This window comes from Martes martes (genome assembly GCF_963455335.1).
Source record: "Martes martes genome assembly, chromosome: 15".
NCBI classification, from domain to species: domain Eukaryota; kingdom Metazoa; phylum Chordata; class Mammalia; order Carnivora; family Mustelidae; genus Martes; species Martes martes.
The window spans coordinates 23,874,159-23,888,451 of record NC_137903.1 but is presented as its reverse complement, the minus strand read 5'-3'; the positions used below and the strand labels follow the sequence as shown (position 1 = coordinate 23,888,451).

Genomic DNA, 14,293 nt, shown 5'->3' with positions numbered 1-14,293 from the left:
AACAAGGTAATAAAGGCCTTAAATGACACACTGGACCAGATGGACATCACAGATATATTCAGAACATTCCATCCAAAAGCAACAGAATACGCATTCTTCTCTAGTGCACATGCAACATTCTCCAGAATAGATCACACCCTGGGTCATAAATCATGTCTCAACCAGTATCAAAAGATTGGGATGGAAAAAAGAAAAAAGAAAAAAAAAAAGATTGGGATGATTCCCTTCATATTTTCAGACCACAATGCTCTGAAGCTAGAACTCAATCACAAGAGGAAATTTGGAAAGAATCCAAGTACATAGAGACTAAAGAGCATCCTTCTAAAGAATGAATGGGTCAACCAGGAAATTAAAGAATAATTGAGGAAATTCATGGAAACACATGATAATGAAAACACAACAGTTCAAAATCTGTGGGACACAACAAAGGCAGTCCTCAGAGGAAAATATATAGCGGTACAAGCCTTTCTCAAGAAACAAGAAAGGTCTCAAATACACAACCTAACCCTACACCCAAAGGAGCTGGAGAAAGAACAAAGAAAGCCTAAACCCAGCAGGAGAAGAGAAATCATAAAGATCAGAGAAGAAATCAACAAAACAGAAACAAACAAACAAAAAAACCCAGTAGAACAAATCAACGAAACTAGGAGCTGGTTCTTTAAAAGAATTAATAAGATTGGTAAACCCAATAGGGTTTATCAAAACCCAATAGGGTTTTGATAGGCCAGACCTATCAAAAAGAAAAGAGAAAGGATGCAAATAAATAAAATCATGAATGAAAGAGGAGAGATCACAACCAACACCAAAGAAATACAAACAATTATAAGAACATATTATGAGCATCTATACGCCAGCAAATTTGACAATCTGGAAGAAATTGATGCATTCTTAGAGACATATAAACCACCACAACTGAACCAGGAAGAAATAGAAAACCTGAAAAGACCCATAACCAGTAAGGAGATTGAAGCAGTCATCAAAAATCTCCCAACAAACAAGAGCCCAGGTCCAGACAGCTTCCCAGGGGAATTCTACCAAACATTTAAAGAAGAATTAATTCCTGTTCTCCTGAAACTGTTCCAAAAAATAGAAATGGAAGGAAAACTTCCAAAATCATTTTATGAGGCCAGCATTACCTAGATCCCAAAACCAGATGAGGAGCCCATCAAAAAAAGAGAATTACAGACCAATATCCTTGATGAACACAGATGTGAAAATTCTCACCAAAATACTAGCCAATAGGATCCAACAGGACATTAAAAGGATAATTCACCACAACCAAGTGGGATTTATTCCAGGGCTGCAAGATTGGCTCAACATCTGCAAATCAATCAATGTGATACAATACATTAATAAAAGAAAGAACAAGAACCATATGATACTCTCAATAGATGCTGAAAAAGCATTTGACAAAGTACAGCATCTTTTCCTGATCAAAACTCTGCAAATGTGTAGGGATAGAGGGTACATCCCTCAATATCATCAAAGCCATCTATAAAAAACCCACCACAAATACCATTCTCAATGGAGAAAAACTGAGAGCTTTTCCGCTAAGGTCAGGAACATGTGCATTATCACCACTGCTATGGTGGCATAGTACTAGAAGTACGGCATAGTACTAGAAGTCCTAGCCTCAGCAGTCAGACAACAAAAAGAGATTAAAGGCATCCAAATCAGCAACGAAGTCAAACTATCACTCTTTGTAGATGATATGAACTTATATGTGGAAAACCCAAAAGACTCCACTCCAAATCTGCTAGAACTTGTACAGGAATTCAGTAAAGTGTCAGGATATCAAACCAATGCACAGAAATCAGTTGCATTTCTATACACCAACAAACAAGACAGAAGAAGGAGAAATTAAGGAGTCAATCCCATTTACAATTGCACCCAAAACCACAAGATACCTAGGAATAAACCTAACCAAAGAGGCAAAGAATCTGTACTCAGAAAACTATAAAGTACTCATGAAAGAAATTGAGGAAGACACAGAAAATGGAAAAATGTTCCATGGTCATGGAAAACAAATACTATGAAAATGTCTCTGCTACCTAAAACAATCTACACATTTAATGCAATCCCTATCAAAATACCATCCATTTTTTTCAAAGAAATTGAACAAATAATCCTAAAATATGTATGGAACCAGAAAAAAACTCAAATAGCCAGAGGGATATTGAACAATAAAGCCAAAGTTGGTAGCATCACAATTCCAGACTTCAAGCTCTATTACAAAGCTGTCATCATCAAGACAGTATGGTACTGGCACCAAAACAGACACATAGATCAATGGAACAGAATAGAGAGCCCAAATAGACCCTCAACTCTATGGTCAACTAATCTTCAACAAAGCAGGAAAGAATGTCCAATGGAATAAAGACAGTCTTTTCAACAAATGGTGTTGGGAAAATTGGACAGCCACATGCAGAGAAATGAAATTGGACCAATTCCTTCTACCACACATGAATGTAGACTCAAAATGGACAAAGGACCTCAATGTGAGAAAGGAATTCATCAAAATCCTTGAGGAGAACACAGGCAGCAACCTTTTCGACCTCAGCTGCAGGAACTTCTTCCTAGGAACATGGCCAAAAGCAAGGGAAGCAAGGGTAAAAATGAACTATTGGGACTTCACCAAGATCAAAAGCTTTTGCACAGCAAAGGAAACAGTCAACAAAATCAAAAGACAACTGACAGAATGGGAGAAGATATTTGCAAATGACATATCAGATAAAGGTCTAGTTCTAAAATCTATAAAGAGCTTTTCAAACTCAACACCCAAAGAACAAATAATGCAATCAAGAAATGGGCAGAGGACATGAACAGATATTTCTGCAAAGAAGACATCCAGATGTTTGACAGACACATGAAAAAGTGCTCCACATCACTCAACATCAGGGAAATAGAAATCAAAACCACAATGAGATACCACCTCACACCCATCAGAATGGCTAAAATTAACAAAGTCAGGAAATGACAGATGCTGGAGAGGATGCAGAGAAAGGGGAACCCTCCTACACTCTTGGTGGGAATGCAATCTGGTACAACCACTCTGGAAAACAGCCTGGAGGTTCCTCAAAAAGTTGAAAATAGAGCTACCCTATGACCCAGCAATCGCACTACTGGGTATTTACCCTAAAGATACAAATGTAGTGATCCGAAGGGGCACGTGCACCCGAATGTTTATAGGTGCAATGTCCACAATAGCCAAACTATGGAAAGAACCAAGATGTACATCAACAGATGAATGGATAAAGAAGAAGTAGTATGTATATGTATGTGTATGTGTATATGTATGTATGTATGTGTGTATATATATATATATATATATATATATCTTCAACAAATGGTGTTGGGAAAATTGGACAGCCACATGCAGAAAAATGAAACTGGACCAATTCATTACACCACACACGAATGTAGACTCTAAATGGACAAAGGACCTCAATACACACACACACACACACACACACACACACACACACACAATGGAATACTATGCAGCCATCAAAAGAAATGAAATCTTGCCATTTGGGATGATGTGGATGGAACTAGAGGGTATTACGCTTAGCGAAATAAGTCAATCAGAGAAAGACAACTATCATATGATCTCCTTGATATGAGGAAGTGGGGAAGCAACGTGGGGGTTTGGGGGGTAGGAAAAAAAATAAATGAAACAAGATGGGGCCGGGAGGGAGACAAACCATAAGAGACTCTTAATCTCACAAAACAAACTGAGGGTTGTTGGGGGGACAGGGGTAGGGAGAAGGTGGTGGGGTTATGGACATTGGGGAGGGTATGTGCTATGGTGAGTGCTGTGAAATGTGTAAACCTGGTGATTCAAAGACCTGTACCCCTGGGGCTAATAATACATTATATGTTGATTTTAAAAAAAATTGAAAATTAGAACTTTCCTACAATCCAGCAATTGCACTACTGGTTATTTACATCCAAAATACAGATGTAGTGAAAAAAAGGGGCACCTCCACCCAAGTGTTCATAGCAGCAATGTCCACAATAGCCAAACTATGGAAGCAGAGATGTCCTTCAACAGATGAATGGATAAAGAAGATGTGGTTTATATATGCATGGGATATTACTCAGCCATCAGAAAGGATAACTACCCACCATCTGCATAGACATGGATGGAACTGGAGGGTATCACCCTGAGTGAAATAAGTCAATCAGAGAAAGACAATTATCATATAGTTTCATTCATATATGGAACATAAGGAACAGTGCAGAGGACCATAGGGAAAGGGAGGGAAAACTGAATGGGAAAGAGTCAGAGAGGGAAACAAACCATGAGAGTCTCTTGACTCTGGGAAACAAATTGGGGGGTACAGAAGGGAGGTGGGTGGGGGGATGGAGTAACTGGATAATGCGCATTAAAGAGGGCATGTGATGTGATGATCATTGGCTGTTATGTGCAACTGATGAATCATTGAACACTAATGATGTACTATATGTTGGCTGATTGAATTCAAATAAAAAAATGGGAAATTCAATAATATTTATCACCATACATATTTATTAGTATTACTTTAATTGCTAAACTCATTTCTTTACTTGGTTTTATGAAAATGGCTTAACAGTCCATTCTAGAATTTCTTTTTAAAGGCAGAGGGCAAATAACCAACTGAGCTGAATCCCATCATGGAACATATTCATTGTGAAAATGTTTAACATTTCATAGAAGCTCCATATAAAACTGTATTTTGTGTCATAAATAATAAGTGTGTTGTATTTCATATATAGTCATTTTTCCTTGCAGTTTTAGCAAATGTTTACCACATTTTTGTTAGGGAACTTTTAATAAATGATTCCACAGTATAGCTTTGATTTTTAGAATTTAAGTAAACATACTTTTTCTCCACTACATAGTGATGATGCCCCATTATAAAACAACACAAACCTGCTCTTCAAGCATTTCTGCATCTCTCCCCTCTCCAATACAGATTTTTTTTGGTAGTTGTTAGTTTTTAGTTTAGTGTTCATGTTTTCATGTATGAAAATTTTTTGCTTAGTTACAGGCTAATATGTGTATTTTTCAGAGTAGAAATTCAGATCTACTTCATGGCATTCAGATTACTGGAAAAATAAATTAGTTAAATTTCAAACAAGGTTGCTATATTGTGAGTACAGAACTATCTTTCACTAGAGTATTAACATTTGATAGAATTATTTCCTATCCTATTAAGTTAATGCATGGGAGGAGTAATAAATTTTTTATCAATTAATTTACTCACTTTAGATTACTATTTTTTAAAAGTATTTATTTATTTGATAAAGCACAGGAGCACAAGCTTGCATGGGGTGGGGAGGGGAGAGATGGGGAAGGGGAAAGGGCCTAGGAAGAGAAAGACAGAGCTTTAACCTGATTCTGCACTGAGCTCTGAACCCCACAGAGGGCTTGATCTCAGAACCCTGAGATCATGACCTGAGTCCAAACCAAGAGTATGGTGCTTAGTGGGCTGTGCCACCCAGGTTCCTCTAAAGTATTTTTTAAAAAGTAACAATCCTACCAAAGGAGTAATCCATCCACAAAGCACTAACCAATACACAGACACGTACACACAGGGTCAGCCCATTAGGTAGCCTAAGCCAAATGCATTTCTTCTTGGTTGTATTTCAAGATAATTCTTGAATTTTCAACTTTATTAACCACTTTTAGCAACCAGATATAAAAGACAAGGATATATCTCTTTGACATCATCTTCCTACCACCTTCTCAGAGTATTTACTGTTATATATGTTTACTACAGAGGAAGAATTCTCCTATCTATTACCCTTTTTACTTCAAGTAATTCTTGGGGCACTTGGATGGCTCAGTCAATTAAGCAGCGGCCTTTGGCTCAGGTCATGATCCCAGGATCCTGGAATCGAGCCCCGCATCGGGCTTCCTGCTTCTCTCTCTCCCTCTACCTGCCGCTCTGCTTACTTGTGCTTTCTGTCAAAGAAATAAAATAGATAAAATAATAAAATACTTAAAGATTTTATTTATTTATTTGACAGACAGAGATCACAAGCAGGCAAAGAGGCAGGCAGAGAGAGAGGAAGGGAAGCAGGCTCCCTGCTGAGCAGAGAGCCCGATGGGGGGCTCCATCCCAGGACCCTGGGATCACGACCTGAGCCAAAGATAGAGGCTCAACCCACTGAGCCACACAGGCCCCCCTTCCATGAATTTTAAATGGCACCTCTTGACTGTAAGAAAATGGTATCACCACCCCCTACTCCTTTTGTCCATCCTTCTACTGCCATCTCCAGAATCTTAGTTCTGATTATTATCAGTTGCCACTTTGACTGTGAAACGGCTGCTAACCAGTCTCCATGCCTTCATCCTCCCATTCTCCACAGGGCTACATAGGAGTGCCTGCAAAATTGGTCACGCAGCTCCTGTGTTTAAAATTCTTTGGTGACTTTCCCTTTAACGTGTAAGACATTCGAAACTCCTTACTCTGCCCTTGGAACCCCCTGTCTGGCTCTTGTCGTTCTCTCTGACATCATCTTGTCTCCTCTACCATGTGCTCATTGCACCAAAGCCTCCCTGGTTTGTTCATATTTTGTCCAGCATCTCAAGTGTATTTTTTTCCTGTAGGTCTTTTGATTGTTTTCTCTCCTGCAACACGTGCACCGGAGACTTTTGGTGATTGCCTTTGCTCATCTTTCAGGTTCTGCTCAAATATTATTTCCTCAAAGTGACCCACTTCAGACCAGCCCAGCTAAAGGCTCTTACCCCACCACCCCACCTCTGTTGTCCTCCCTCAGCCCCTACTTTACTTCCTTCCCAACATAGTTCACGATTCATAATTATTTTTGTTTACAAGGATTTCAACTATCCTGACATCAAAATGCAGCCTCCCTGAGAAGAACAACCATCTCCATCCTGTTTTACAGAAGGATCGATTCTCAGTAATACTCAGATCCTCTAACCTCAAATTCACCTCCTGTCTACTTTGGTCCTAATCTTCAATACGCTGAGCACTGTCAGCTCATGTCATAACAAAGTATTTAAATGATTTACTATCTTGTGTTCTAACAGGAATTAGGCATATCTTACAAAACATGACTTTTACTTGCCTGAATTGACCAAAAAAAGGCAAGTTTAGTTAAACTACATTCTCAAAAAATTTTTTTAATTAGACAAAACAGTAATTTCAGCCCATGCAGTCAAACTATTGGCATGAATTTACAGTTACCACTATTGTTTGAATTAAGTTGGCAGTTTTAAGTAGGTAACATAAACATATTTCAAAGTCCTACAAACACTTCCAGGGAAGAATTAGCTGACGACTCTATTTTTTTTTTTAATAATATCTCTCTTCTCAAGTTCTAAGTTAATGAGTGAACTAAACTTTCTATTGTCTTATGTACTCTTTAAGTTTAAACAACAAATATTTCAACTTATATGTTTATGTAGTCACTTAAATTTTTTTAAAAAATTGTAAAACTGTCTGGGTGAAATTTTTATTCTCTTGGCCTGATTTTGTAATTTAAGATTATTCTTTCCATAAATAAGAGTGAGAATGGTTTTGACTATTGGATAGGACTAGGATTCATTTTGCTTCTTATTTGAGGGACATAGTTACAAATAATTGCTTCAAGTTAAAAACAAGTATCCTTGATAATTTAATAATCATCATTTATTTAATATTTCCAATTTCAAATTTTAAAGGGATATTAGTAACATAAAACAGAGAGCTAATTACTCATTTTTAAATCAGTGTATCTATAAACTCTTATTTGATAAGTATTCTTAATCAAATGAAATAAATCATGATAAATTATATACTTAAGAAAACCTTAATGAAATGTGTACCAGATTGCTTTGGTAGACTAAAGTTGTTCTCTTCAGACAATTACTCTGTTTTTCTAAAATAATTTGGGGGAAAAAAACCCAGGAGATAATATCTTTCAGCTAGTCTAATTTTAAATTTAGTAGATATTAAAATATATTATTAAGAAAACTAAAAATCAAATTAGAAAAAATAAATCAAATGGAAAAAATGGAAATAGCAAAAGTAGGTATTTTATATTAAATTTCTTTCCCAACTTCTTATTGGTATATATGCATATTAGTTATATGTGCACATATATATGATCCAATTAGCTTTTTAAAATAAAACATATTCAAAGTATTTTATAAATAACATGAGAATAATTAAAGGTATTTGGCCAATAATATATATATCCATATAAAGAAAACAGTTGTAATGAAGTTTTTATTTTTTGTTTTAATTTTTTAAAAGAGTTTATTTATTTATTTATTTTGAGAGAGAGAGAGAGACAGAGAGAGAGAGAGAGGGAGCACTATTGTGTGCACATGTGAGCAGGGGTGAGGGGTTGGGGGAGGGACAAAGGGAGGAGAGCATCTCAGCCCCTCTGTACTGACTGCAGAGCACTATTCAGGGCTCGATCCCATGACCCTGAGATCATGACCTGAGCTGAAATCAAGAGGTGGTTTCTCAACCGACCGAGCCCCTCAGGTGTCCACAAATAAAGTTTCAAAAATTAACTCTAGAAAAAGAGAGATTATATTGCATTATTAAAGCATTTGAAGAAATAAAATATTTTTAAAATTTAGAAGTATGATTATACAATTTCTTCTTGAAATTTTAACAGTGTAAATGCCATGAAGATAATTCCAGGGTTATGAGAAACAAATGGGAGAACAGGTACTAGCTGAAAGAAGTCAGGCAGAAAACAAGTATGCAATAATGAGGGCTGAAACAAGCTACACTCCGGATAAGCTTGAATATCACTGAAATCAAGTTTCTTAGAATGTGTAGTGTTTGGATCACTAAAACCTAATGTCAATTATTGTTCAAGTCAAAATGGTAGCTTCTTAAAACAGTCTATACCGACTGGTTGTTGTAAAATGGAGCTGGGTCAGAGGGTGACATTAATTGCGGACCTTTGAAAACTCTGTAGCAGGAATGATTTGGCATCTGAATAATTCTCATGACAATCTTGAAGGATAAGAATTGAAAAAGAAAAAGAAGAAAAGCAACACACACTGTACCCAGTTACACCTGCAGCACTTGTGGAAATGCCATTAATGGAAGATTTAGAAATGTGGGGGCTGATCTCAATCCTCCATTTTTGCAGATCTACTGTTAGTCTTTGGTACACCAATTGATGTTTCTTCAGTCTTAAATGTCCTCCTTCCTATCATCCTTATCTGTTTAACTCCTATTCAACCTGCAAAGCCTACCCAAGATGCCATCGTGACCCTGACCTATTTCCCTCTCTCCATTCCGACTCTTACAAATCAACTCCCCAACCCTATCCCACTCCATCCTCTCATTCCTATTTGGTTTTCTTGCCTCCTCTAAATGATCCTATAGTCTCTCTTTTTGCTTTCTCCATCACAATACCTTATATGATAAAATACAGTATGTTAATAAAATATAATAACCATTCCTTTTGTTTTCCTTACTAAAAATGGTCTTTTAGAAAATTCTGGTCATGGGGCCTGGCACTTAACAGTTACTCAAAAAATGATCATTGGACGAACAAAGAAATGAAATTAAAAAAAAAAATGAGTGGAAGACCAGAGAATTCTCATGGAGCCTTTCCATTACATCTGCAGATTATAGACAACCTCAGGAAAGAGCATAGTGGATGGTAGCAAATGTAATACATAAGACTTGGGAACAAATATTTAGTGATCTTAAAGCTCTATTGCATGAATTCAAGAAACTCTGATATCTGTAATTCCATTGTATGTCTTGTCCACATGTCCTAAATTTTAATTTATAATTTTGAAGTCAGGAATCATTTTAGTTTAGTTCAAAAAATAAAAACTTTTGGGAGCTACGAAGTGAACATTTCAGTAACCACTTTTCTGTCTATTATATTTTTGGTCAGCAAGGTTTGAGAAACTTGGTGCACTGAGTTAAAATGTCAAAGCAAATAGAAGTGTTCTAACAAATCTTTTTACTTCTGTTATTTCTGTTATTTTTTTTCTGTTCTATTACATTAATTTCTCTGAGCCATTTTTATAATGTTTCCTTATAATTTTCGGCTGAATTGTAACACTTCCTCTCACCCCCAATTACTTCATGTCCTTTTTGTGCACCATATTCTGAAACCAGTTAAAGTTGTAAATGGGTAAAGTGAGCACAGGAGAGATTGGTTCACAAGAATCTCACAGGCCTGGGCAGGTGGGGGATGGTGTGTGGGGTGAGGAGGGGGAGGCATTGCTGGGAAGAAGGAGAAGTGCAAAGACTGTCCTACAATCAGGGGCTGAGCAAAGAAAAGCGGATCGATTTAGACTTTGGCTCAAGCCCTAGCAATCAAAAGCCAAAAACGAAGACTTTTATTAATTCGTGTGTCATTTGGGAACTTACTTCTGGCTAAGAATAATTTCAGCGATACTCAGTAATTCAGTTCTAGTTGAACATTACGTGGAGGCAGAAGAGTAGCACGTGCGTTCTCCGGACATGCCTACCCTTAAAATAAACAAGGCTCGCTTCGGCTGACCTCTCCCTCTCATGACGTTCTGGGACATCTGCTCTGACCCTTCTCATGGGGCTCTCCTGCTCGGATCTTCCCTCCTCAGGAATACCCCACGGGCCAGACTTGCTGAGTCCAGTTCTTCTAATCATCCCTTTCTACCTTTCTTTACTCAAATGCTAGAGAAGTTATCAACTTATAATTCACAGTGAACTGCAGCGAGTAACACTAGCTTTCACTCTTCTAAAGCATTTGTTCATTCCACATAAACTTCAGGTTTGTTCAATCTGGTGATCTCAAATTTTTGAAGAAGAGAGAATATGGAAGGCAGTTGGGTCAATGCACAACTTTAAATCACACCATAAAGGTAAACACCGGGCAACTATCTCTGAAAATGGAGTTTTTTGGTGAAAGGAGAAGGAGAAAGCTTATGATATTGGAATGGAAACATAGAATTTTGGTTTAAAAACCTCTACCTCAAGTTTTCTGAATTAGATAACCGTGTATTACATTCACATATAACCTCATAAAAGAAGATAGTTTAGAATTAATTCTCATGATTTTATAACATCAATTATTTTTTCCTTTTTAGGGTTAACTCAAATTTGAAATCACCCTGTATTTGAAACCATATATAAAATTTCTTTTCTTCCTCTTCTGATTGAAGAGAATCTGTCTAACTTTGATCTATAATATATTTTAAGCCCTTAATGAAAGAACTTTTTTGCCCTTTAAACTTCCAGAATTAGATAACACATATATCTCTCCACACAAAATAGCCTGTGTATACATGGACATGTTTCAATAAGTTTTAATTTCTTCACATTTATCAGCCAGGAATTTCTGGGCTGTGGCTAATTTCAAAGAGTATGTGGTATGTTTAAGGGGCTGTTATTCTCAACTCTGTCCTGTAAATCTGACCAGATTCTTAGCAGCCTGTGGGGACTCCTGCAAACATGATGTTTTATAAGGAAGCAGCTCACGTTTCTATACAAATGGCAATGGGAATGCAGAGAGCGCATCACATTAAAAAGGTAGTAGTTGGTCTCTGAGAAACTTGGGCCAATATATTCTTGCTATTGTCTGTTATTCCTCTTTACTGGTGAGTAGCATTTCTTGAGGAATGTTCAGTTTTAAACAGACCAGAGGTCATTTATGAAAGCTAAAATGTCAAGCTCCTTTGAATAAAGCAGATTGTGATAGTATTCAGGCCAGTATTCAACCAGAAGAAACCTATATGACAGTTAAACACATTTTGATGAAATATAAAATACAGATAAAATGAGTCAGCTAGAATCAATTATGTAAGTAAGGAGTTTAAGTTACTATTACATATTTTGCATATGTATTTTACAATATTACATATTTTAATAAAAATATGTAATTTTTATTACATATTTTGTAGCACCAAATTTAATTCCAATTCCACTTTGTAACCTCTTAAACTGTTAAATTAAACTTGGCCTCGATTCTTGAGTTTTAAACATGAACTACAAATAAAACAAATCTTCCTTATGTGACAAATGATATCTACATAAAGCCTCAGCAAATAATATGTAAATTTTGAGACACTGAAAATATTCCTGTTAAAGAAAAGACACACACACAAAAAGCTTAGGTAAAGAAAAAGATGTTTGTGGGGTCCCTGGGTGGCTCAGTTGGTTAAGTAAGCATCTCCCCTTGGCTCAGGTCATGATCCCAAGGTCCTGGGATCGAGTCCCACATTGGGCTCCTACTTAGTAGGGAGTCTGCTTCTCCCTCTCCCTCTGTCTGGTGATCCCCCTGCTTGTGCTCTCTTTCTCTGTCAAATAAATAAATAAAATCTTTAAAAAAAAGAAAAAGATATTTGGTATGGTTGGTAACATTAACAGGATTCTGGAAGTCTTTGCCAATACAATATTTTACTTTTGAATACTAACTGTAATATTTATGTGTGCAGAGGAACGATGGAATACCTAGTTTACAAGGTGACTAGATTTAAGGTTTCCAAGGTAAAAATCAAGCAGTAGTATATTAGAATGCAAAACTGAAAAAAGGCTCTATCCTAGAAAAAAATTAAACACATTTGAATAAACCTTACAAAAATGACTAAAGGATATAATTAAAGAGATACCTACCTTTATTTTCTAGATTGCAAGATGCTCAGGGAGAGAGGTTTTCTGTTATTTGCTAATATTTCTCAATTCTTAGAGGCTGACATGAAGTAAGGGTTCAATCAAAACTTGTCGACTTAGTGAAAAGTTTTGGAAATTGATGAATGATAGGTAACTAATTTGGTTTAAAAATGTTAGTCAAATATTATCACATAACTTAGTTACCTATTATGAATTAGAAACCAAATTTCTTCCAAAGAAACTTTTTAATCTATTGAGAAGGAAGGTTAGAATTAAATTTAATTATAAATCTGGTAATTGTCTTACTGATACCAGAAAAAAAACTTTCTACATTCATATTCACTACTCCTAAAGACTGTTCTAGAATATATCTCAAATACACCACAGGAAGAAACCCTTTTGAATAACTCAGTGTTACAAACATTGCATGTTCAACTTTTTCAAATGTATGTGATATTTTCATTCTAATGATACAAGTAATGCTTGCTTCACTACAAGACTTCTAAGGCTGTGGCAATATCAATTGTAAATGATACATGGATTTTTCTTTAGAGAGAGTTAACAACAATCTCTGAAATAAATTCCATCATTACATGATTTGACGGCTTCTATTTTCTAATTTCTGTTCTGGTTCTATATATGTTCATATGCTTCTTAATATCTTCACCCAAAACATTTTGGTGAAAATTCTAAGCAGAAAAAAATTATGATAATTTCAAGGGAAATTATTATGATAATTAGTTTTCAAAATGTTTATTAAAACATTTTTTGAGGGGTACCTGGGTGGTTGAGATGGTTAAGTGTCTGCCTTTGGCTTAGGTCATGATCTCCAGGTCCTGGGATGGAGCCTCAGGGTGTGTGTTTTGTGGGGGGAGGGGGTCATTCCAGCTCAGCGGGGAGTCTGCTTCTCCATTTCCCTCTGCCTTCTTCCCCTGCTTGTTCTCTCTCTGCCTCTCTGTTTCTCTCTCGCAAATGAATAAATACAATCTTAAAAAAACCAATTTTTGAGTTTTTACATTAAATAAAATTATGATAATCATATCCTTTAAATAAGCTACTTACAATTTTTTAAACCTAGCAATGTCAAAAGCCACTCACACACACAAAGCTAGAGAACAGTAATTAAATCATGTTTTCTAGACCAAATTCCTATTACCACCGTGAAAAGCATATTACCAAGTGTTTTATAATATAGGAAAAAGTCTCCCTTTTCTTACTCTTACCTTCTGAAACATAAACAGCCCACAATATAAGCCAAATGATCTCCCCTGGAAATCTCATTCTGAGGATCTTTGAGGAGTACATTTAATAGCTGACAGTGCTCACACTATGTCAAATTCTCTTCCTCTAAGAAATGTGATTAGTGCAGGAAAGCACTTGCTCAAAAGGAAATTGAAACACAACTCGGGAATTAAAGGGACTACCAGATGCTCCGCCCATCAGAAATTTTGCAAGGTAGAAGAAAAAAATTAACCCCAAACCCCAGCTCTATCTGAGTTTGAATCTGATTCTCCCTGCATTCCCACTGAATGTTAATGCTGTGACTGCTTTTCATTTGTTTCATTAACCCAGGCATGTTCTCCGATGGAATACGTTCAAGTTCGTGGAATGTGCAAAGCAGTAACTGCTGATATCCTCTGGATTTCGTAAACCCTCAAAAGATAAAAGAATAGAAACTCTTGGTGGGGGGATGGGTGAGCCTGGTGGTGGGTATTAAGGAG

The 14,293-nt window shown here is 36.5% G+C and overlaps 1 protein-coding gene across 1 annotated transcript in view; it reads right to left on the bottom strand.

Moving 5' to 3' along the window:
- The window catches only part of LOC308355514 (complement factor H-like), a 47,832-nt gene extending 33,876 nt beyond the window's left edge, over positions 1-13,956 (bottom strand). Inside the window, exon 1 of the mRNA XM_080823785.1 lies at positions 13,796-13,956. Within this exon, the coding sequence (XP_080679911.1) occupies positions 13,796-13,877 (82 nt within the window). The 5' untranslated portion in view covers positions 13,878-13,956. The remainder of the gene's footprint in view (positions 1-13,795) is intronic.
- Positions 13,957-14,293: the final 337 nt, after the last annotated feature.